This window comes from Hyperolius riggenbachi, chromosome 9 (genome assembly GCF_040937935.1).
Source record: "Hyperolius riggenbachi isolate aHypRig1 chromosome 9, aHypRig1.pri, whole genome shotgun sequence".
Taxonomy (NCBI): Eukaryota; Metazoa; Chordata; class Amphibia; order Anura; family Hyperoliidae; genus Hyperolius; species Hyperolius riggenbachi.
The window spans coordinates 28,590,234-28,614,936 of NC_090654.1; the positions used below are offsets into that span (position 1 = coordinate 28,590,234).

The window sequence follows — 24,703 nt, forward strand, 5'->3', positions numbered from 1 at the left end:
TTCACCACAATATCAGCCATAGAAACCCCCCAGAGGCTCTATTCGAGAAAAGGTAAAGATTTCTCGGGGAAAAGGGTCATCGGCTACTGATTGGGATGAAGTTCCTCCTTAAAGGGACACTTAAGTCATCCCCCCAAAAAAATGAGTTTTACTCACCTGGGGCTTCCAATAGCCCCCTGCAGCTGTCCGGTGCCCTCGCCGTCTCCCTCCGATCCTTGTGTCCCCCCCGGTGGCCGCTTCCGGTTTTGGCGTCAGGAGCCGACAGGCAGGGAACGCGAGTGATTCTTTGCGTTCCCGGCCACAATAGCGCCCTCTATGCTGCTATAGCATGGAGTATATATCATATAGCAGCATAGATGGCGCTATTGTGGCCGGGAACGCAAATAATCACTCGCGTTCCCGGCCTGTCGGCTCCTGTCGCCGACACCGGAAGTGGCTGCCAGTGGGGACAGGAGGATCGGAGGGAGACAGTGTGGGCACCGGACAGCTGCAGGGGGCTATTGGAAGCCCCAGGTGAGTAAAACTCATTTTTTTGGGGGATGACTTAAGTGTCTCTTTAATGCCTGTGATAAATGTAACTGAATCTGGTCCACAAAGAGGTGGAAACCTAAACCAAAGGAACTGTAGAAATACATACCATTTCCATTGTCCAGGAAGTCAGTGATGAATTTGGCGCTGCAAGGTGACCACAGCTCTTCTGGATCCACATAGGACATAACCGGGGCCATCATGTGACGGGTATTGCTTGCTGGTCGATTCAGCTCTATGCAAGGCTTGGAGTTATCGTGGAGCATGTTGAAGACGTGGCCTGCAGGCAGAAACAACGTTATAAATTAGACTGTTTTCTTTGACTTTCTTTTTTGCCCTTTATTTGACCTTTATAGCAACAATCTCGCCAATGTTTAAAGACCATCTCTTGCCATTGGAAGTCGCTCAAGCAGACTAAAATAGCCAAGATCTTAAAGGACCACTACCACGAAAAAAGTAGGCAGTTAAAATCTGACTGAACCGACAGGTTTTTGGCTAGTCCATCTCCTCATGGGGGATTCTCTGGGTTTTCTTTGTTTTCAACAGCATTTCCTGAACAGCAGTTTAAATGCCAAAACAGTAAGATACCAGCCAGCCTCCCTACTCACTTGCACACTATTTAGTCAGTTAGGCTTAGCAACTGCTGTTCAGGCAATGCTGTTGAAAACAAAGAAAACACTGAGAACCCCTCATGAGGAGATGGACTAGTTCAAAACCTATTTATTGGTTCTGCCAGATTTTAACTGCCAACTTTTTTAATGATAGTGGTCCTTTAAAAAGAAGTGCAAGCTAAGGATCACACACCACCCAAGATAGGACAACAGCGTGTAAGAAATTCATTATTACCACCAAACAAAGCGTTTTCAGGGATCCCCCCCCCCCCCCCCCTTCATCTGGTTAAAGTGCAGAATGTAAAGCCTTGTGCACACGCTACACGCTTCCCAGCCAAGGTGGACATTTGGCCGTCTTGGCAGACAGTCCCATTGACTACTCCTATCCCTACTAGTCATCTCACTGAAGATGCCCTAGCAAGTCCTAGCTGCCCAAAGGAAGCCCATACCACCCTCCACTTCAAGTAAAATATGACTCGTTTCATGCATTACTCTCTTTAGTATCGTAGGTGGCCACTTACCTAGCTCATGAGCGGCTGTAAACGCAGACTGCAAGCCATCATCTTCAACAATGGAGCAACTTCGGGACGGGTCACAAACTGTGCCAACATCGGCCATGCCAAGGGTGTCACACGTAGAAACCCCACAGAGATTCTGTAAATAAAGCATATACATAATAAGTCTATACGTTCCTTTAGACATCTGCTAATTAACTCTTGCTAAACTTCTTGCTGCTGGAAGCAGCCACTCACCTGTCGAGTAAAGAGAATGGCGGTGTCGAAGTGTTCAGAGTCGGAGTCGTTGGGCTTGTTCAGTCCCTTCTGCCACTCACAGAAGTTCCTCAACATTTCGGCGGCATTGGTGGTCATCTTCAGCCCTCCATAAGTACTGGATTGGTCCCCTCTTCCGATAACCACCAGCCGCGTCACCACCACATTGACCGGATTCTTCAGGCTTGGGTGTCGGAAGAATTTGGCCGCAGCTGCCATGACAGTCAGTAAGTATCGCTTCAGGCCTGCCCCATGGAAGGTTGCCATTGTCTCATCTGCTACGACCAGGGTCTCCACGTAACGGGGGAGAGAGGCAAAGCGCTGTTGGGGAGAGAAGGAGATAAGTGTGAATTATACACTATGGTCAGCGTAGCAATAATTACAGCAATTTAATTATTTCACAGTCTTAACTAAGTAACTACAGATGAAAAAGGAGCTCCGGTACTTCCTGTAACCCTCACAAAATATCTCTCCTCAGCTCTGGTACTTCCTGTAACCCTCCCTCTCCAAATACAGTATTTCCTGTAACCTTCCCGAAACATCTCTCCTCTATCTCTGGTACTTCCTGTAACCTTCCCGAAACATCTCTCCTCTAGCTCTGGTACTTCCTGTAACCTTCCCGAAACATCTCTCCTCTAGCTCTGGTACTTCCTGTAACCTTCCCGAAACATCTCTCCTCTAGCTCTGGTACTTCCTGTAACCTTCCCGAAACATCTCTCCTCTAGCTCTGGTACTTCCTGTAACCTTCCCGAAACATCTCTCCTCTAGCTCTGGTACTTCCTGTAACCTTCCCGAAACCTCTCCTCTAGCTCTGGTACTTCCTGTAACCTTCCCGAAACATCTCTCCTCTAGCTCTGGTACTTCCTGTAACCTTCCCGAAACATCTCTCCTCTAGCTCTGGTACTTCCTGTAATCCTCCCTAAACATCTCTTCTGACACCAGTACTTCCTGTAACTCTCCCTAAGCTTCTCTTCTCCAGCTCCGGGACTTCCTATAACCCTCCTGAAACATGTCTCCTGCAGCTTTGGTACTTCCTGTAAGCGTCCTGATGTATTTATCCTCTGACTCTGGTACTTCCTGTAACCCTCCGAAAACATCTCTCCTGCAGCTCTGATACTTCCTGTTACCCTCCATCTTTACTCCAGCTCTGGTACTTCCTCTAACCCTCCAAAAATATTTCTCCTCCGACTCAAATCCCTCTGAAATGTCTCTCCGCTGACTCCGTTGCTTCTTGTAAACCTCCTGAAACATCTCCTCCAGCTCCGGCACCCCATGTAACTCTCCAAAAATATCTCATCCAGCTCCGGAATTTCCGGTAACCCTCCTGAAACATCTCTCCTCTGACTCCGGTGCTTCTTGTAACTCCCCCAAAATATCTCCTCCAGCTGCTATCTTGCTGCCAGTTCCTCTGGATCCCCCACCCCTCCTCTCTCCTCCAGCACCAGTTCCTAGACACGTCTCCCCCAGCTTTAGGAGGGCAGAAACTAGGAATGAACCCAAAGTTCTCCTAATATGCAAATATCCGCTAACCCAGGAAGGGTGGGAAATCAAACCTATCAAAGCCAGCAGGAAGTGAATTATTCATCAGCTATGGTCTTCCACAGTAGACATAGGCATGCTAGTGCTATATAATCGGCATGACAGATTCTCTTTTCTATTAGTCTCTGGAGCTTACAGCATTAATAACAAACTGACAAAGTCCATGCAGAGCTGTAGACGCAGCAAGAGGCCCCATCTTCCCCAGGATTCCACTCATAATCCATGCTGGAATATTTTCTGCAGCAGTGTGTACTGAACAATTAACCATCCATCATAACTATCTACGTCCGCCCAGTCGTATGGCGCCTCCAGATACATGAACATGACGCATCTCTGGGGACCCTGACCTTCAGCCTCGGATCGGTCTAATCCCGCCACATCGCCACAGCCTGGCTATAGCTTGTGATGATGTCATCCGAAAGGCCTGACTCTGTTTCGTGGCAGCGCAAGCTCTTTCCCAGTCATCACTGCTCTAGTAAAAGCATTGCTTAATGAAAAGGGAACACCAGCTAAAACTAGGTCTCAGGATTGGAACCCTATTCCTATTTTCAGAGGGGGGAATCATCCATCAGCTTATTTTTGGTTACAGCAAAGAGGGTCGATAAGAAAAGAAAAACAAAAGTTTGCCTTCTTAAAACAGAAGGTATTTGTGATAATTCAGGTTGGAGTGAGCATATGAGGTGTCCCACAATGCATCACTGCTGATTATGCAAATCATCCCTTTGTTGTCCCTGTAACTAGCCACGCCTCCAGAACCGCTGGAATGCAATGAAGTAACAGCTTGTTAATTGTACAGAGCCACAATAATCCATCATGCATACAGACTGTTTTGGATTGGTTGTTACTCATTAATGCATAGTATGGATTAATGTGGCTCTATGGAGTAGGACTTGAAACACACAGTTACATATTGCCCAGCAAGCTCATGGTGAACCGACTCCAAGGAAGGCCTTTATTATTCATAAAGACACTCCCTGAAAAAGATTTATACAAAGCTGCTGTCCAGCCTCCCTGCTCACCATACACTTTTTTGGCTGTTGGGCGGAGCAACCGCCATTCACTAATTGCTTTTGAAAATAAAGAAAACCCTGATAATCCCCCACAAGCAGATGGGCTAGTCCAAAACCCATCAGTTCTGTCAGGTTTCTACTATCTATTGTAAGTGACCGCAACATAGGAGAAAATTAATCTATGGCTCATTTTACTCTGGAAGAAACATACTTCTTATTTGTGTGTGTTCACATGCAGTCTATTTTGTCAGTTAGACTTTGCAACTGTCGTTCAGGCAATGCTGTTGAAAACAAAGAAAACCCTGAGAATCCACATGAGGAGATGGACTAGTTCAAAACCTGTTGGTTCTTTCAGATTTTAACTCTTATTTGTGTGTGTTTACACGCATTTTACGATTTTCACGATGGTGGTCCTTTAAGTACATACACACATTAGATCACGGTCAATTAAACGTTTTTCTGCCCCTAGGCTACCGTTCTTGTTTCTTCCATATGGAGCAGTGCCCCTCCCATATGCAGCCCTGTCTGCTATGTGTAACATCCATGTTCAGCAGTCCACCTCTTTCATGCTCTGCTCCCTTCAGCAGGGCTCCTCCCCTCTTCTATGTGCTGCTTCCTCTTTACAGCCTCCTCTTCCATACGCATTAACCCCGCCTCCATTTCCAGCTGCCCTCTGAAGAGCAGCTGCCCAAGCTCGGGGCCTTTGTGGCCGTTTCAGAAATCCAGCCCTGATAACGGCCAGCGATCATTCCCCTATTCTATGTGTGTACAGCGTACGCCCGACATCACTCAGGGATCAGTCAGAGCATCTGATCAGCATGCTTGTTCAGGGTCTATGGCTAGATGTATTAGAGGTAGAAGATCTGCAAAACAGCCAGGCAATCTGCATTGTTTAACCCTCTGGGGGCTAATCCCGAGCTGAGCTCGGGGTAAGGCGCCACAGAGGATTTCTCAGGCCCTGGTGGGCCGATTTGCATAATTTTTTTTTGTTGTTGCACGCAGCTAGCACTTTGCTAGCTGCGTGTATATACCGATCGCCACCGCTCCGCGCTGATTCGCCGCTACCCGCTGTGCCGCGCCGCTCCCCCCCCCCCAAGACCCCGTGCGCAGCCTGGCCAATCAGTGCCAGGCAGCGCTGAGGGGTGGATCGAGACTCCCTCTGACGTCGATGACGTCATCCCGATCGTCGCCATGGCGACGGGGGAGGCCAAACAGGAAATCCCGTTCTGAACGGAATTTCCTGTTTGCTTTGATTGCCGGAGGCGATCGGAGGGGGTGGGTGGATGGGCTCGCTACATGATTTAAAAATAAAAAAATTTAAAAAATAGTGCTGCGCCACCTCCTGGGCGATATAATTGTAACCCCCAGGAGGTTAAAAGGAAATAAGGTGGCCTTCATATCCCTTTCACCTTGGGTTCCCTTTATGTGGTGAGGGGGACAGCCAAATATTATGCAGTTACTTCGAACAGAAAGTACAGGAAGACAGTGTTGCAATTCTTTTCTGATGAGTTACGAGCGTACAGATGTCTTAATCCTCAGAACTGAAGACCTGCGTCTGGCGCGTATCATTTCGTGTTCACATATATGAAGGTGACATCATTGCTGACGGGATGCGGTCTTCCATCCCCTCTATAACCGATCGCAGCCTCCCACCATCCCCGATACCCAAACACCGCCACGTGGCTCTCCTTACCAGAGGATCCCTCGTCTTTGTTATTAATGGTGTGACAGTTTTCTGGAACGTCTTTCGCCTGCTAAGAACGCTTCTCTAAGAGCTTGCGCAAACCCAGTATTAATGGCATGTCCTGCGTTGTATAAACACTGCGTAATACACATTAATGCACATGTGTGTGGGCCGAGGGAACAACTGATGAGTACGGTACGTACTTTGTCAGATGTCCTGTGCAATCCTCAAAGAGGAGGAAGGGGGGGGGGGTGCGAATTGCTCAGAGTTTAATGTTATTATCTCCGACTGTAACCATATCTGGGAAGTTTCGCCATAGTTCCAGCACGAGACTATCTATAACATGACGTCACTGGCACCCGCCATCCAGAGAGGTTTATTAGCTGTTCCTTGAGATGATTCCAGGATGGAACAATTTACTATCTGGTTTATTTATTTATTTTTTTCTGGTTAACCTTCCGACAGAAACCAAACATGGAATTATCCGTTAGGGGTGGAGTCGGATGTGCCGTTTTAGGGGGTGGCCAATCAGACGCACGTAAGTCCGAAATAATGCAGAATTAGGCGAAATAGCTTAGCCATGTTTTTGCAGCTTGAAAATGAACCAATCAGATTCCCCCCTCAACTTCATTTGATTGGTCCATTTTCAAGCTCTATAAATCTGCATGAAAAAATCTGCATAATCCTACAACAGAGGGGAATTATTTGCCTCTCACTGACCATCTTTTGGATAGGTACTTCCTGTAAGAAAGTAATTGTCCCATACACTAACAGTATGGGCCAGTGGTCTACTTCTATTTGGTATTTGGCAATGGCACACATTCCTGAGAAAGTGGCATTGGCCACAAAAACATTGTCAGAGAGTCTGAGCGCCTCCTACAGTTCTGTTTTTACAGTTACACCTGCTGTAAGGAACTGGGGGGGGGGGGGGGGGGGATCTTTGATCTGCACTCTTTTTGCAAGTGTGGCTTGGTATGGAACATCATCCTTGGCCCATGTGAGGATGGGCACAAATTCCCCTCCAGCTGTATAAGTGGTTGCCTAACAGTGACCTAAACTTTTAATATAGTTCCATTGTTATTTATAGTGTACTCAACGTGCGTGGACCCCGAAAGAAACCCGACAAGAGCTTCTTGAATTCCTGATCATGGCTGCACCCCTCTTCATGTATTAGCACGATTATCTACATGAATATGGCTTTGCCTGCGCAGTAAGCCAGGACTGTATAGGTGCCCCCTGTATAGGCGGCCAGGTATAGGTGCCCCTAGTATAGGTGGCCAGGTATAAGTGCCCTCCGTATAGGTTCCCCCAGTATAGGTAGCTAGGTATAGGTGCACCCAGTATAGGCAGCCAGGTATAGGTGCACCCAGTATAGGTAGCCAGGTATAGGTGCACCCAGTATAGGTAGCCAGGTACAGGTGCCCCCTGTATAGGAAGGCAGGTATAGGTGCCCCCTGTATAGGTAGTCAGGTATAGGTGCACCCGGTATAGGTGCCCCAGTATAGGTAGCTAAGTATAGGTGCCCCTTGTGTAGGCAGCCTGGTATAGGTGCCCCCCGTTCCTCTTCCACCAGAGATCACTTTCTGAACTACTATTTCCTATGAAAATACAGCAAAATATCGATTTCATTCTGTTACAAATAGTCTGCTTTAAATATATATAGAAGAAAGGAAGGGAAAAAAAAGTTTACGATGTACAAAGTTGGGTAATTGCGCTATTAGCTGCCGTTAGTCCTTTCAAGGTCCGTAGTTTGATCATGAGATCCGTCCTAGGAGGTACTTGGCTACGAAATTTAGAACATAGGTTTTGTTCGAAAGCCTCTGAAGTCAGAAAGGCCCCCCGAGCGCTCCTTTCGGAAGATGTTATCAGGGCGGTACAATTACAACGAAAAAAAAGGGGGGGGGGGGGAGAAGAAGCAGGACTTCACTTCCTCTGTGTCCCGCTTTCATTTCCTGAAGTATCTCTCCCCTCATCGCAGCGCATTGTCGCTCATCACAGGATTTTACGCCTCAATGGCCTGGATGCCGTTCACCTATTGAGCATTGTGCGGTAACCTTACCCGGGGCCCATTGCACAAAGGAGACATTCATGCTTTGTTCGGGGGGCAGACGAAGGCAATGTAACATGGAGCCTCGTGTTTGGACCCCTTGAATGCCTGTTGGCAGCTGTCCATGCAAGGTTGTCGAAGCTCTTCCTGGCTGCCGTGCCAAGGCTGAGGCACACTCTGCCACTTCTGGAGGCCAGGCAACTTTAACCAGTGCCACACCAAAGTTTCCTAGAGGATCTCGTTGCTCTGGTGTGATGTGAGGGTGTAGAGTTAAACCAACGGTGTTTGCGGTCTCTTACGAACTCTGGTGGTGACATCTCTGCCCCCCTGAGCTCCAAGGTTTGTACCCGTTACAAGGGGTGTCCCCTCCCCCTGTTGGAGCATTCAGGGCTGTCCAACATCAGTCCTCAAGGGCAAAATCCATGCCAGTGTTTAGGAAGGATGGAGAAAGGTGTTCTACTTGATGGACCACACCTTTCCTGATTCAGTCCCATCAATTTTGAGCTGTGCTAAAAACATGTTAGGACCTCGAGGGCTGAAGTTTGACAGCACTTATTCTTTTCTTGGGTGGAGAATTCAAATAGAGAAGGGAAGACACCCCCAAGGTGGATAGGAACATAGACCAGGGGCGGTTCTTCCATAAAACAACGTGAATCTAGTGCTCAGCAAGAGGGAGCTCCCCTCCCCAAATGTCCCCTTCCTCGCACTCCTGTCTCCCCCTCCCAAGTTGCGCAGCGCCACTTCACTCACCTGATCTCAGCGTTTCACTGATGGAATCTTAATCTGCCCGTCCAATGTCCTGTAATCCATGGCTACAGCGGTGCCCCATGTGCCCTGTTACATTCTGCCGGGTCACGTGAGGTGCCACTGTAGTCAGAGAGGAAGCAGGATTTTCAGTGTGGCTGGTGATCCCATCGCTAATCTGCTGAGAGCAGGTGAGGGATACAGCACCGGTGTAGCACATGCCCGGCATCCTGGGGATCAGATGCTGCGGGCCAGCAGGGAGGAGGTGCTATGGGAGGAGGTGCAGCATATACCCGGCATCCTGGGGATCAGATGCTGCGGGCCAGCAGGGAGGAGATGCTATGGGAGGAGGTGCAGCACATACCTGGTATCCTGGGGATCAGATGCTGCAGGCCAGCAGGGAGGAGATGCTATGGGAGGAGGTGCAGCACATACCCGACATCCTGAGGATCAGATGCTGCGGGCCAGCGGGAGAAGATGCTATGGGAGGAGGTGCAGCATATACCCGGCATCCTGGGGATCAGATGCTGCGGGCCTGCAGGGAGGAGAAGCTATGGGAGGAGGTGCAGCACATACCCGGCATCCTGGGTAGTGATGGGCGAACACCTGGATGTTCGGGTTCGGGAAAGTTCGCCGAACATGGCCGAGATGTTCGGCATGTTCGGGCCGAACCCCGAACTTCCCGAACATCCCTATTTTGGGGGCCCTATGGGGTCGCAGGCATAAGGGGGGAGCATGCCCCGATCGCGGGGGGGGGGGGGTCGGAAATTCCCCCCACCCCCTCCGCTAGCGCTCCCCCCTCTGCCCGCTTCCCCATTCAAAAGTTTCAAGAAGTACCTGTATAGCGGATGGCCTGGCAGTGGCACTGTGGAGTGAGGAGGAGTCCGGAGAGTGACGAGTTGAGGGAGGCCGGGCAGCGGGCGTAAGGTCAGAGAAAGGGCGGAACTCGCCCTTTCTCTGACCTCACGCCCGCTGCCCGGCCTCCCTCAACTCGTCACTCTCCGGACTCCTCCTCCTCACTCCACAGTGCCACTGCCAGGCCATCCGCTATACAGGTACTTCTTGAAACTTTTGAATGGGGAAGCGGGCAGAGGGGGGAGCGCTAGCGGAGGGGGTGGGGGGAATTTCCGACCCCCCCCGCGATCGGGGCATGCTCCCCCCTTATGCCTGCGACCTCATAGGGGGGCCGTATTGCGGCCTGTTCGGCCGAACAGGGCCCTGTTCGCCCGAACAGGGGCCCTGTTCGGCCCTGTTCGGGGGCATACAGAAGTTCGGGGCGAACCCGAACTTAAAAGGCCGAACACCATGAGGTGTTCGGCCGAACTCGAACATCACCCGAACAGGGTGATGTTCTGCAGAACCCGAACAGTGGCGAACACTGTTCGCCCAACACTAATCCTGGGGATCAGATGCTGCGGGCCAGCAGGGAGGAGATGCTATGGGAGGAGGTGCAGCATATACCCGGCATCCTGGGGATCAGATGCTGCAGGCCAGAAGGGAGGAGATGCTATGGAAGGAGGTGCAGCATATACCCGGCATCCTGGGGGATCAGATGCTGCAGGCCAGCAGGAAGGAGATGCTATAGAAGGAGGTGCATCATATACCCGGCATCCTGGAGATCAGATGCTGCAGGCCAGAAGGGAGGAGATGCTATGGAAGGAGGTGCAGCATATACCCGGCATCCTGGGGGATCAGATGCTGCAGGCCAGCAGGGAGGAGATGCTATGGGAGGAGGTGCAGCATATACCCGGCATCCTGGGGATCAGATGCTGTGGGCCAGCAGGGAGGAGATGCTATGGGAGGAGGTGCAGCACATACCCGGCATCCTGTGGATCAGATGCTGCAGGCCAGAAGGGAGGAGATGCTATGGGAGGAGGTGCAGCACATAGCCGGCATCCTGGGGATCAGATGCTGCAGGCCAGCAGGGAGGAGATGCTATGGAAGGAGGTGCAGCATATACCCGGCATCCTGGGGGAATCAGCTGCTGCAGGCCAGCAGGGAGGAGATGCTATGGAAGGAGGTGCAGCATATACCTGGCATCCTGGGGATCAGATGCTGCGGGCCAGCAGTGAGGAGATGCTATGGGAGGAGGTGCAGCACATACCCAGCATCCTGGGGATCAGATGCTGCGGGCCAGCAGGGAGGAGATGCTATGGGAGGAGGTGCAGCATATACCCGGCATCCTGGGGATCAGATGCTGCAGGCCAACAGGGAGGAGATGTGTCTTGGAGGAAGCAGTTATCACGCGATCTGCCACGCGCAAAGGTTTGGCAAAGGGTTACTCCGCGTGATAAGCGGAGGTTTGCACGTGATATTTCGCAAATCTCTGCTTATTACGCCGAGTAACCTATGAGTGGCTCTTTCAATTACTTTTTATATTTGTCGTTACTTAAATTTTGATTCTGAAAGGTGAATAACTGGGCATTACATCCAAAATTTAGGAGAGAATTTTTATATACGGTGTATAGGAAATGGTTGGAGACTCTCCTTTGCGTTTAATTGCCAGCTGTATCCTCATCTGGGAGAATGTGTGGCCTACAGGAAACTAGACTTTGAAGGACACCTGAAGTGAGAAGGATATGGACGCTGACATTTTTTTTCCTTTCAACAATAACTGTTGCATGGCATCCTGCTGATCTTTCATGCATCAGTAGTGTCTAAATCACCGTCCTGAAACAAGCATGAGGCTAATACAGTTAATCTTCAGTGAAACGTTTTGGCCCATACTCACGAGGGACTTTTGTCGCCTCAACACGCGGCGCGCGCGTGTTGCGGCGACAGGTCGCCCGTGAGTATGGGCCGTTGCACGCGCGCGCACCCCGAACTGTCGCCCGTCGCTCTTGTCGCCATGCGATTGAAAGTTTCAATCGCATGGCAACAGTCGCCGCCGCACCTCCGCCGCAACTGTCGCTAGTCCGCGTGAGTACGCGGACTAGCGACAGCAACCTCCATAGAGGTAAATGGAGCTTCCGGCGGGGGGAGGAGGAACGTCGGCGACAGCTTCCGTCTCGCCGCTGGTCCCTCTTCCGCGTGTGTACGCGGAGGGACCTGGAGAGAAGCTGTCGCCGGCCTGTCGCTAGCACGCTCACGTGTGCTGGCGACAGGCCACTTCTGCAGCCCGTGAGTACGGGCCATTTGAGCTGCATGCTTGTTCAGGGTCTGCAGCTGAAAGTATTAGAGGCAGAGGACCAACAGGACAGCCAGGTAACTGGTATTGCTTATAAGGAAATAAATATGGCAGCCACCATATACTTCACTTCAAGTGTCCTTTAAAGGGAACCAGAGATGAAGTACCCTCATGTATTTTATTCAAAAGATTCTCCCGTCACACACCTTTTCCAGGTCCGAAAGACAGACCCCCGTGCCGGTGCCCACCTCCTGCAGGTACACCACCCCTGCACAGCCGTAGTCAATGTACAAAGTGGAGACGGCACACAAATGGCTTCAGTAGCAAAACTGTATTAGAGCATGTAGAGGCACACACGACATGTTTCGGGCGGAGCCCTTCCTCAGGTGTGCCACACCCAACACCTGTGACCCTTAAATACCCACCCACAAAAGGTCATGAGACCAACATAGCCACATGACCAATTCGACATCAATAATAACAATACAATTTCCATCTGGGGAACTACACTAACAGTGTCTACCCCAGTTAACTGAGGAAAAGATCACCCAGATACTATCTTCATACATATCCATACATTTGTATACATTTTCAACATTAATTCATCATAATCATAGGTATACATCTTTCTTAACAAGAAACGATACCCCTCCAATTAAAGTCCTGTTTCATACAATCTGTGCAGACAATTTCACCCTAGAAGAAAAGAACATTTATAAGAAACACTTTAGGCTCAGGTATTCATTTAAGCCATTAGGACATACACAGTTGAATTTTTGTATCCATTTCGCCTCACATTGCAAAAGTAATTTCTTTCTATTACCCCCTCTCGCAAGTACTGGCACATCCTCAATCACAAACCACCTCAACTGGCTCGCCCTGTGGCGATGCTGCAAAAAATGTCTAGAGACCGAAGTCTCATACTCTTTTTTACCCAATGCAAAGTTTGTAACATCTCTCTTGTGCTCCTGTATCCTCTCTTTCACTGGTCTTTCCGTCTTTCCAATGTAAACATACCCACAGGGGCACTTGAGCCCGTATACCACATAGGAACTCAAGCATGTTTGCAAATTTATTCCTCACAGATCTTGAGAAGAGCATGTTTATTGATCACGAACTATATGGTAAACATATTTTTCGTTTTTTTCGTTTTGTAGATGACATTTTGCTGTTATGGAATGGCCCTATTGAGCTATTTGAGGAAATGGTGGAGCAGGCCAATTTGGCACACTCCACCATTAAGTTTACAGCTGAGTGGTCCACCAGTTGCATCCACTATTTAGATGTGACGATCAGCAAAAAGGGTGGTAAACTTGTGACCAGCTTATACCAGAAACCTACGGAGCGCAACAATTTGTTGCGCACCGATAGTTTTCACGCGGCCACGGTGAAAAAGGGCATTCCTAAAGGCCAATTTTTAAGGGCCCGGCGCATTTCAACGGAAATTGCGGATTATGATAAGGCAGCGGAAGGCCTGATTGAGAAAATGGCTGAAAAAGGTTATGATAGACATGCTCTTCAAAAAGTGAGTGATGAGGTGAGATCCCTTAATAGAAAGGAATTATTGTTGCCAAGGGCTAAACGCACCTCTGACCGATTACCCTTTGTGTGCAATTATGGTTATATGTCCGAGCGGATACGCTCGGTCGTGAGGAAGTTCTGGCCTCTGCTTGGGCAGGACAGGGAGTTTGGCAAATTGTTTGCTGAACCCCCTGTGTTTGCTTACCGCCGGGGCAGGTCAGTAAAAGATTGGGTTTGCAGGTCTGACATTGCTATAAAAAAGAGGGATGTGACCCCAAGTGCTAGAAAAGGCACATTTCCATGTTTAAGTTGTAACTGTTGTGGTGCTATTATAAAAGGCAGCAGTGTTTCCCATCCTTCCACCGGTGTTGGCATGCCCATTAGGGGCAGATTTACATGCTTGAGTTCCTATGTGGTATACGGGCTCAAGTGCCCCTGTGGGTATGTTTACATTGGAAAGACGGAAAGACCAGTGAAAGAGAGGATACAGGAGCACAAGAGAGATGTTACAAACTTTGCATTGGGTAAAAAAGAGTATGAGACTTCGGTCTCTAGACATTTTTTGCAGCATCGCCACAGGGCGAGCCAGTTGAGGTGGTTTGTGATTGAGGATGTGCCAGTACTTGCGAGAGGGGGTAATAGAAAGAAATTACTTTTGCAATGTGAGGCGAAATGGATACAAAAATTCAACTGTGTATGTCCTAATGGCTTAAATGAATACCTGAGCCTAAAGTGTTTCTTATAAATGTTCTTTTCTTCTAGGGTGAAATTGTCTGCACAGATTGTATGAAACAGGACTTTAATTGGAGGGGTATCGTTTCTTGTTAAGAAAGATGTATACCTATGATTATGATGAATTAATGTTGAAAATGTATACAAATGTATGGATATGTATGAAGATAGTATCTGGGTGATCTTTTCCTCAGTTAACTGGGGTAGACACTGTTAGTGTAGTTCCCCAGATGGAAATTGTATTGTTATTATTGATGTCGAATTGGTCATGTGGCTATGTTGGTCTCATGACCTTTTGTGGGTGGGTATTTAAGGGTCACAGGTGTTGGGTGTGGCACACCTGAGGAAGGGCTCCGCCCGAAACATGTCGTGTGTGCCTCTACATGCTCTAATACAGTTTTGCTACTGAAGCCATTTGTGTGCCGTCTCCACTTTGTACATTACCCTCATGTATTTCACCATATATATCAGTGGGAACATTAGAGAAAACACCTACAGTACATTGCTTTCTGTTTCATTCTTCACTGCTCAGCCTGCTTCTTATCAGCCCTGATAAAATCCCCGACTGAGCATTCAGTCTGGCTTTGCTCAGGAATATTTATAGCTCAGTCTGTGTTCTCTCATGTCTTTTCAAGTCCAAGCCTGCCCCCTGCTGGCTCTGTGTTTAACGAAGATATACCCTATTGGCGATTCATAAAACCTAACTTTTCTTATTAATACATAAAAGGGAACAAATATGCTGATCAAAATGCTAAGAAATGTGACCAAGTGGACTGGAGGTAAGGAGTAGTCGGTCAAAAGACCATCCTCCTAGTTCACACTTGTATCTATTACAACCCTACACCAAAACTCAACATGTTTCATTTCCTAAATTGGAAACTTCGTCAGGAGAAAGAGATACCCTAGTGATAGAGTGATACAGTGCTCAAAATATATATATATGGGTTCTTATGGCCCCTAGCAGGGATTGGTCCTTGAGTTTGATGGACAACTGTCCTGACCAATCACTAGGGATTTTCACACCCCCAGGAAGGGTGTGTCTGCTACCCTCCCTACCCATCATCCTTTGGGTGTAGGACTACACTATAAAAGGAGAGGTTACAGAGCCATTCCTTAGCAGGCTGCTGATAGTGGCCGTTACTCTGTTACTATGCTAACTTAATGTAGATATGTGAATCTTTAATGTATTTATTATTTTGAGCACTGTATCACTCTATCACTAGGGTATCTCTTTCTCCTGACGAAGTTTCCAATTTAGGAAATGAAACATGTTGAGTTTTGGTGTAGGGTTGTAATAGATATAAGTGTGAACTAGGAGGATGGTCTTTTGACTGACTACTCCTTACCTCCAGTCCACTTGGTCACATTTCTTAGCATTTTGATCAGCATATTTGTTCCCTTTTATGTATTAATAATAAAAGCTAAGTTTTATGAATCGCCAATAGGGTATATCTTCGTTAAACTCTTAGAATCAGGTGTGTTTCTACCCTGCTGGCTCTGCTCAGGAATCATTATAGCTGAGTGATTATAGCAAAGCCAGACTGAATGCTCAGTCGGGATTTTATCAGGTCTGATAAGAAACAAGCTGTGCAGTGCAGAATGAAACAGAGAGCAGGGTAGGTGTTTTCTCTAATGTTCCCACTGATCTATATGGTAAAATACATGAGGGTGCTTCGTCTCTGGTTCTCTTTAAAAGGTTACATTTATTCTAAGCCTGTTCCACTCTATCAGTACTAACATTTTCCCCCCTTGAAGTCGGGTTTTGTTGTTGTTGTTGGATTGTAAACGTCTTATCGCCTTTATTGTTTTACAACAAAGGAATCCAAACTTTAATAAACTAATGTGATTAATTGCTAGCAGGAGGGAGTAGCGTAGAACTGCGCAGGTACTAGGATAATAATTGCTCGCAGCTGGGCTCTGCCTTGGCCAAACTCTTCCTCACCTTGTCAGCACATTGGGAGAAACAAACAAGGCCAACGCCGGCGATGTTCCGGATCTTATTGCGCTGGACGGCCAAAGTCGCCGCAGAACAAGCGTTTTGGAGCGTTCTGTTCTCCTGCTTTTATGGGCCCTAGAATCAAGGGTGAGAAACACGTCCTTGTGTTCAAAACATTTCCAAATACATTTCTGCAGGAGCGGAGCCAAGATAAAAATCGCCCACTTGTTTTCGTTGTTTACAAGTTTGCATGGGGGAGTACCGTCAAATTATTGTATTGGCCTTGTCAATGGGAATGCTTATTGAAGCAGAACAAAAAATAGAAGTGTTGGAAGTATCAACAGGATTATTACCTAAACTGCAGTATAGTAAAAGAACCACAAGATGTCACTGTCTGTAAAATGCGATGATGGTGAGCTCTATGGTATTGTTATTTCCTGTATTCTCTCTCTGTGATCCTCTCAGTTCTAAGCAGGATGCATGCATTTCCTGATGGTTATGTATGATTTATATCTGTGCATTTTCTTCAGTAAAGAGTTCTAACTTGTTATACCGGGTACCTATCTGCGTGTACAGAACACTATGCTACGTCAAGCAAGATTATGCCACTGGGGGGGGGGGGGGGGGGGGGGGGGCGTGAAAATCAATTGATACGCCTGGATTTTAGGTGGACTGTCTCGCCACAAATCTTTGTCTTATGGCTTTTGTTACAAGCAAGACTACAAGGACATGAAAGGGATTTTTGTTTAAAGGGGCGCTATGGCAAAAAATTGTAAAATTTAAAATATGTGCAAACATATACAGTGTCCCGAGTAACATGAGCCATAAATTACGTTTCTCCTAGGTTGCTGTCACTTAAGGTGGCCATACATGGTACAATTTTTCATTTTTTCTCGATTAGATAATTTAGTTCGATTATTCCGTTAGATCGAATATAAAGATTTTTCCAGCATGTCCGATCTGATTTTTCTCGAAAAAAATGGATAATGGTTTGAATTTCTTGATCGAAAAAAAACATTTTCAACTTTCATTCAATTCAATCATAAGATCGAATAAACGGGATAATCGAACATTTTTATTGTACCATGTATGGCCACCATAACAGTAGGTAGTAGAAATCTGACAGAAGTGACAGGTTTCGGACTAGTCCATCTTTTCAAAAATGCTGCAGGACCTGCGTTTCCGTTTGGGAGAAAATCACATCGCTCTGGTGTGATCCATCCATCCCATTCAAATACACTAGCCAATCGCTTTTTAAAGCGCTGGTGTTTTTAAAAGCGCTCAGGTGTGCACCAGCCCTCAGAGAGGCTTCCCAGATGCGCAGATAGGAGTGTTAGAGCTAGCTAGAGTCCTTCACTCCATTGGCTATTTCATGATTTGATAAAATCCCTTTCGTTTTTTTTTTCTTGTTTGAAAATGAAATAATGCTTAGAGGAATCCTCCTTCAAATGAGCTTTTCCAGCTTCCTCCACAACTCCAGGCAAGATGGAAAAAGTGCATGACAGGGTCTCTCTGGAAAAGACATGATTGTCGGAAAATGCGTCTGTGGTAAAGGCATTAACCAACACAACCTTTAAATTCTTTGGCCGCAGCTCAGAGGGGGCCGAGCCTCTGTCAGCCGACCGCCGCCATGTTTCCTTTTCCATCTTCCTGCAGCCCCCACAATCGGCCCAGACGCAGAGCAGTGGGAGACATCAATGACTCGAGACCCCCTTTTATGTGCAATTCCTTCCGTCTGAGAGTGGGGAGCCTTCCGCCTATAAGACATCTCTGCATTTATCCTTTGCTCCAAAAGGACTTTTCCAGATCGTACGAGGAGAGGGGCGAAGCTACACAGCCTCCGAGGGGTGTCCTTCTCCAAATGTCAGACGTATATCAGTGCATAGTGATAATAGTGTGTGACTGTGGTGAGGACATTAGAGTGTAAGCTCCTCTGGTGCAGAGACTGCTGGGAATGGAGCAGTGATGTCTGTACAGCGCTGTGGAATATGTCAGAGCTATATAAATGTATACTGTATATTCCTGCGTATAAGACTACTTTTTGACCCTTCAAAATCTTCTGGTAAGCTGGGGGTCGTCTTATACGCCGGGCGTCATTGATGCCGGTTGATACGCCCTATCCTGTTACCGCCTCTCAGATCTCCCTGCTGAGGGAGCGCAATCTATTCTTCCATACCGCTCTGATAAACAGGTAGACAAGGAGAGCAGACCAGTCTAATTAAGGAGAGTTGACCAATGCAACAAGTCAATTGACTACATACTGTTATATACTGAGTAACACATACAGTACAGCACCAGTACCTGTTCATACACAGCACCAGTACATGATTTTTTTTATTTTTATTTTAATTTGGTGTGCATTGGAATAGGGGTAGTCTTATACGGCGAGTATATTCCAAACTCTATATTTTAACTGGAAGAGTTGGGGGGTCGTCTTATACGCCCATTCGTCTTATACGCCGGAATATACGGTAATAATAATAGTGTGTGACTGTGGTGAAGACATTAGAGTGTAAGCTCCTCTGGTGCAGAGACTAATGGGAATGGAGCAATGATGTCTGTACAGCGCTGTGGTATATGTCATTGCTATATAAATGTATAATAATAATAGTGTGTGACTGTGGTGAGGACATTAGAGTGTAAGCTCCTCTGGTGCAGAGACTGATGGGGATGGATCAGTGATCTCTGTACAGCGCTGTGGAACATGTCATTGCTATATAAATGTATAATAATAATAGTGTGTGACTGTGGTGAGGACATTAGAGTGTAAGCTCCTCTGGTCCAGAGAGTGATGGGAATGGATCATCGCTCTTTGTACGGTGCTGTGGAGTAGGCTGGTGCCATAGGACACAATCATGCTTTGATCAGTGCATTTGGCCCTTTGAGAAGCGGTTGTGGAAGTGACAGAACAATCTCTCTGAATCGCGCTCTGTGGTCGGTCGGGACACGCTCGCCTTGTCTGATTTCCCTGTCCAATCCTCTTATCTCTTCTCCAGGACTTAATTCAACAGCAAATACACCTGTACCGGCTTAGGCGAGATGTTTGCTGTGGCAGGGCGCCGCCAGTAGGCTGGCGCGGAAAAGGCGGTCGGGATCCAGCAGCGATCAGAGCGCGACCATAATATGGCAGCTGTCCGCTCCCCCCGTGCCAAACGCTCGCTACCTAATTGATACTTTCAGCGAGGGATTCTCTTTTTTTATAAAGTTCAAAGTGACGGAAACGCTTCTGTTCTTTCAAAGCTTCTGGAGTGGAATTCGCACGGCAGGTTGAGGCAGCGTGGAGACAAGTTTATATACGGCATTAGGGGACACACAGAAATGTGACCTAATTCCAGGGAGGAAAAGTTTTACATAGTTTGGAAAGTACTTGAAAAATGTTTTGGGGGCAGAGAAGGGTAATACTTTCTATGTAAATTACCTCACTTCCTGTCGCCATTAGAGATGCGCTTCCAATTTCGCTGACTTTTGTTTTTCCAAACAAAAATAGGTTTTCATGCGGCAGAAATCGGTGTGCCGAAATCAGAATTCCGCGTTTCTGAGATTTGAAAATTTTAGTCCAATCTCAAGACTCGGAAGTATTGGACCAAGCAGAGAATTAAAGGATACCCGAACTGACATGTGACATGGTGAGATAGACGTGTTTGTACAGTGCCTAGCACACAAATACCTATGCTGTGTTCCTTTTTTTCCTTTCTCTGCCTGAAAGAGTTAAATATCAGGTATGTAAGTGGCTAACTCAGTCCTGACTCAGACAGGAAGTGACTACAGTGTGACACTCACTGATAAGAAACTCCCCTTTATTTTTACCTCTTTCTTGATCTCAGAAGCCATTTTCTCCTAGGAAAGTGTTTTATAGTTGGAATTTCTTGTCAGTGAGGGTCACTCTGTTGTCACTTCCTGTCAGGACTGAGTCAGCCACTTACATACCTGATATTTAACTTGTTCAGGTAGAGAAAGAAAAGGGAACACAGCCTAGTTATTTGTGTGCTAGGCACTGTACATACACATGTCTATCTCATCATGTCACATGTCAGTTCGGGTATCCTTTAAGGATCCCATACACTGGTCGATTTAAGCCATCTATCGACGGCCGATTCAAGCATTTGACCGAATCGGCTAGAAATCAATGCAGCAGAAAGCATGATCGATCGGTAGATCGATCGATTTCTGGCCGATTTCGATCGATTTGCTCGATCGGTCCGGACGGAAAATCTGGGTCGATCGGCTCCTGGCAGCCGATTGATTGCCCATAGGGTTGCATTGGATCGAATGGTGCAACACTGCATTTCGATCGAATTTCAATAGATTTCATTCTGAAATCTATTGGAAAATCTGTTCCTAGTGTGTGTCAGATTCGACCTGACAGGCATCTGACAGAAATCTGATGGTCGAATCTGCTGCAAATCTATAAGTGTATGGCCACCTTTAGTATTATACCACAGAAATCGGAATACCACAGAATTTTTAGGCCAATCCCAAGACTCGGAAGTATAGGGCCAACCAGGGCCGGGCCGAGGCATAGGCTGGAGAGGCTCCAGCCTCAGGGCGCAGTGTAGGAGGGGGCGCACAATTCATTCAGCTGTCATTCCTAATTGTGTTTGAAGCAGAAAGAAATAAGAAAAGGAGATACATGGAAGTGACTACAAGCCATATAACTAGAGATTAAGGTGTTGGGGGCCCTGGGGTGCCTTATTCTAATAGCAATCAGTGTGTGACGGCTGGGGTGGAGGGATGGAGGGGCGCACTTTGGTGTCTCAGCCTTGGGTGCTGGAGGATCTTGTCCCGGCTCTGGGGCCAACCAGAGAACACAGAAGTCTATGTACGTAAAGAAAATATCGGATTATGCAAAACCTTTTTTTTTTTTAGAACAAACTTTATTGATAAAAATAGCAAAAAAACATTCTGCGGAAATTGGGAAATCAGAAATTCCGTGGAAATCTGAGATCTTTGTTATGAATTCTTGGGGGACCCTGAGAACTAAAGCTACATACAAACGTATGATCAAAGTTAGTTGAGACGACCGATGACGACCGCCTCAAGCACCAGGGGACATTTTTGGGGGCAGGCAGCGGAGGCGGCAGTGCTAGCCTGATTTCTGATGGGTTATATGCTGAAACCTTTTGGAAATTGGTCTGCAGTGTATGGGCAGGCAGGCATCAGATCTCTTTCTGATCGGATTTGATCAGCTAGAGATTTGTCTCATGGTCGATCTGCCCATACATCACCTGGTGTATGGGCACTTTTACTTGCAGGCAGATTTATTTAAAGTGGACCTGAACTCTTGCAAAGGACAGAGGAAATACATAGAGAAATGCACCCTGTATGTATTTAGAGAGTTTAGCCTGTCTAATTTCACCTTATCTGTGTCTAATCACAAGTTGTAATTTGATCTCTCCCTGTGTCACCTGATTGCCACGGATAAGCTTAGTTGAAAGCACAGGATGTTAGCAATATGTCTGCTTCCATGAAAGCAGGAAGTATAAGCAGTGTAGATTTATTGCAGGATTTGTATCAGCTGTAACAAACAATTGCTTTTCTTTAAAGGTTATTATGCTGTTGCTTAGGTTTTAGAGCAGAAAGAAATGCAAATTGTATGCAGATTTGAAATTTTAGCAATCGTATGCACTTCCTGATAATTTTCATTGGTTCTGGCTCCTATCTATATGCCACTTATAGGTTAGAGCAGGCATGGGCAAACTTGGCCCTCCAGTTGTTACGGAACTACAAGTCTCACAATGCATTTGCCTTTATAAGTCATGACTGTGGCTGTCAGACTCCTGCAATGCATTGTGGGACTTGTAGTTCCTTAACAGCTGGAGGGCCAAGTTTGCCCATGCCTGGGTTAGAGGGTGTCTGGTCACATTGGCATGTTTTCAGCCTCCTTAGGCCACGCCCATCTCGAGAGAAGGGTGGGACATGTAGGGTCTGGAGAAGACCCTCACAGTGACAGTGGGAGGTCTACAGAGCTGGGAACTCAAGAGAGAAGAGATCCCACTACCTGAGTCCCTGCAAGAGAGAAGAAACAGTTAAGTGGTGTCTCCACCCCACACCAAGCACTGAATTATCAGCTTTGGGTTTGGTTACCCTTTAATTCTTTCCCTATGTCAGATAATAACACTAATAATCTTGCTTTCGAGTCTGTAGAGCACCGAATAAGCCGGCGGTTAGGGGGGCCTTGAGGACCGCCAGTGAGTGACAGAAGCGGCCCCACATAGCTTATTATTGTGCGGCCGTCTCTCTCGTCAGATGGGAACGGTTAGGCAATGACCCCAGAATACGATCCAGATTTCATCTATCATACCCCCACCTCTGCCTGTTTCTGGATATTATGAGCCCAGCCCAGCTTGCACCAATTCCGTCACCTGGATCTGGGGCTCCGGACTGCCACTCTGCGGAGGACGGGGCACACCAGGCCTTCTTAAAGGGGGACTCTAGCCTGGGAAACATTGTGAGTATGGGGTAGACGGGAGCCTCAGACCCCCCAGGATATCGGCGTGTGTTCATGTTATACCCACAGATGCAGATGCAGAGGATGGGGCACACCAGGCCTTCTTAAAGGGGGACTCTAGCCTGGGAAATGCTGGGAGGTGAGTATGGGGTAGACGGGAGCCTCAGACCCCCCAGGATATTGGCGTGTGTTCATGTTATACCCACAGATGCAGAGGACGGGGCACACCAGCCTTCTTAAAGGGGGACTCTAGCCTGGGAAACATTGTGAGTACGGGGTAGACGGGAGCCTCAGACCCCCCAGGATATCGGCGTGTGTTCATGTTATACACACCGCTGCAGATGCAGAGGATGGGGCACACCAGGCCTTCTTAAAGGGGGACTCTAGCCTGGGAAATGCTGGGAGGTGAGTATGGGGTAGACGGGAGCCTCAGACCCCCCAGGATATTGGCGTGTGTTCATGTTATACCCACAGATGCAGAGGACGGGGCACACCAGCCTTCTTAAAGGGGGACTCTAGCCTGGGAAACATTGTGAGTACGGGGTAGACGGGAGCCTCAGACCCCCCAGGATATCGGCGTGTGTTCATGTTATACCCACAGATGCAGAGGACGGGGCACACCAGCCTTCTTAAAGGGGGACTCTAGCCTGGGAAACATTGTGAGTATAGGGTAGACGGGAGCCTCAGACCCCCCAGGATATTGGCGTGTGTTCATGTTATACCCACAGATGCAGAGGACGGGGCACACCAGCCTTCTTAAAGGGGGACTCTAGCCTGGGAAACATTGTGAGTATGGGGTAGACGGGAGCCTCAGACCCCCCAGGATATTGGCGTGTGTTCATGTTATACCCACAGATGCAGAGGACGGGGCACACCAGGCCTTCTTAAAGGGGGACTCTAGCCTGGGAAACATTGTGAGTATGGGGTAGACGGGAGCCTCAGACCCCCCAGGATATTGGCGTGTGTTCATGTTATACCCACAGATGCAGAGGACGGGGCACACCAGCCTTCTTAAAGGGGGACTCTAGCCTGGGAAACATTGTGAGTATAGGGTAGACGGGAGCCTCAGACCCCCCAGGATATTGGCGTGTGTTCATGTTATACCCACAGATGCAGAGGACGGGGCACACCAGCCTTCTTAAAGGGGGACTCTAGCCTGGGAAACATTGTGAGTATGGGGTAGACGGGAGCCTCAGACCCCCCAGGATATTGGCGTGTGTTCATGTTATACCCACAGATGCAGAGGACGGGGCACACCAGGCCTTCTTAAAGGGGGACTCTAGCCTGGGAAACATTGTGAGTATGGGGTAGACGGGAGCCTCAGACCCCCCAGGATATCGGCGTGTGTTCATGTTATACCCGCAGATGCAGAGGACGGGGCACACCGGCCCTCTTAAAGGGGGACTCTAGCCTGGGAAACGCTGGGAGGTGAGTATGGGGTAGACGGGAGCCTCAGACTACCCAGGATATTGGCGTGTGTTCATTGTTTACACACCGCTGCAGATGCTCAATGAGATTATGTTTATTGGGCTTTCCATGTAGATATCATGCATTTGAAGCAGCTTGGATTTGAGCCAATCAAATAAGGGGAAGCAAGACATTTGGGTGCCGAGTGCCTCAGAAGTTCGGGCGCAGCCATAGACACCCATATTTATATCAGCCATGGGTGGAAATCAGGGTTACAAACAGCAGGTGCTTGTGCAGCACCCAATATTTCCCATATTTTGCAACACCTTTGCATTGGGGACATATGGCATGGGGGGTTAGGGTTAGACATTGGGAGAACAGGTCAGGATAGGCGTGGAGGGGTGGTGGTTAAGGTTAGGCATTGGGGTAACGGTTAAAGTTAGGCGTGGAGTGGGGGAAGTTAAAGAGAAACCCTGAACCAAGAAATGAACTTCATCCCCATCAGTAGCTGACACCCCCTTTTACATGCGAAATCTATTCCCTTTCTTAACTAGATCATCAGGGGGCTCTGTATGGTTAACGCGGACCCAAACCAAACA

General features: G+C 47.8%; 1 protein-coding gene across 1 annotated transcript in view; it reads right to left on the bottom strand.

The window, feature by feature from the left end:
- The window catches only part of ADAMTS4 (ADAM metallopeptidase with thrombospondin type 1 motif 4), a 40,193-nt gene that overhangs the window by 10,887 nt on the left and 4,603 nt on the right, over nucleotides 1–24,703 (bottom strand). The window contains exons 2-4 of the mRNA XM_068252265.1: nucleotides 1,892–2,230; nucleotides 1,661–1,793; nucleotides 638–808 (exon numbers count right to left, since the gene is read on the bottom strand). Coding sequence (XP_068108366.1) covers nucleotides 638–808; nucleotides 1,661–1,793; nucleotides 1,892–2,230 — 643 coding nt within the window. The remainder of the gene's footprint in view (nucleotides 1–637; nucleotides 809–1,660; nucleotides 1,794–1,891; nucleotides 2,231–24,703) is intronic.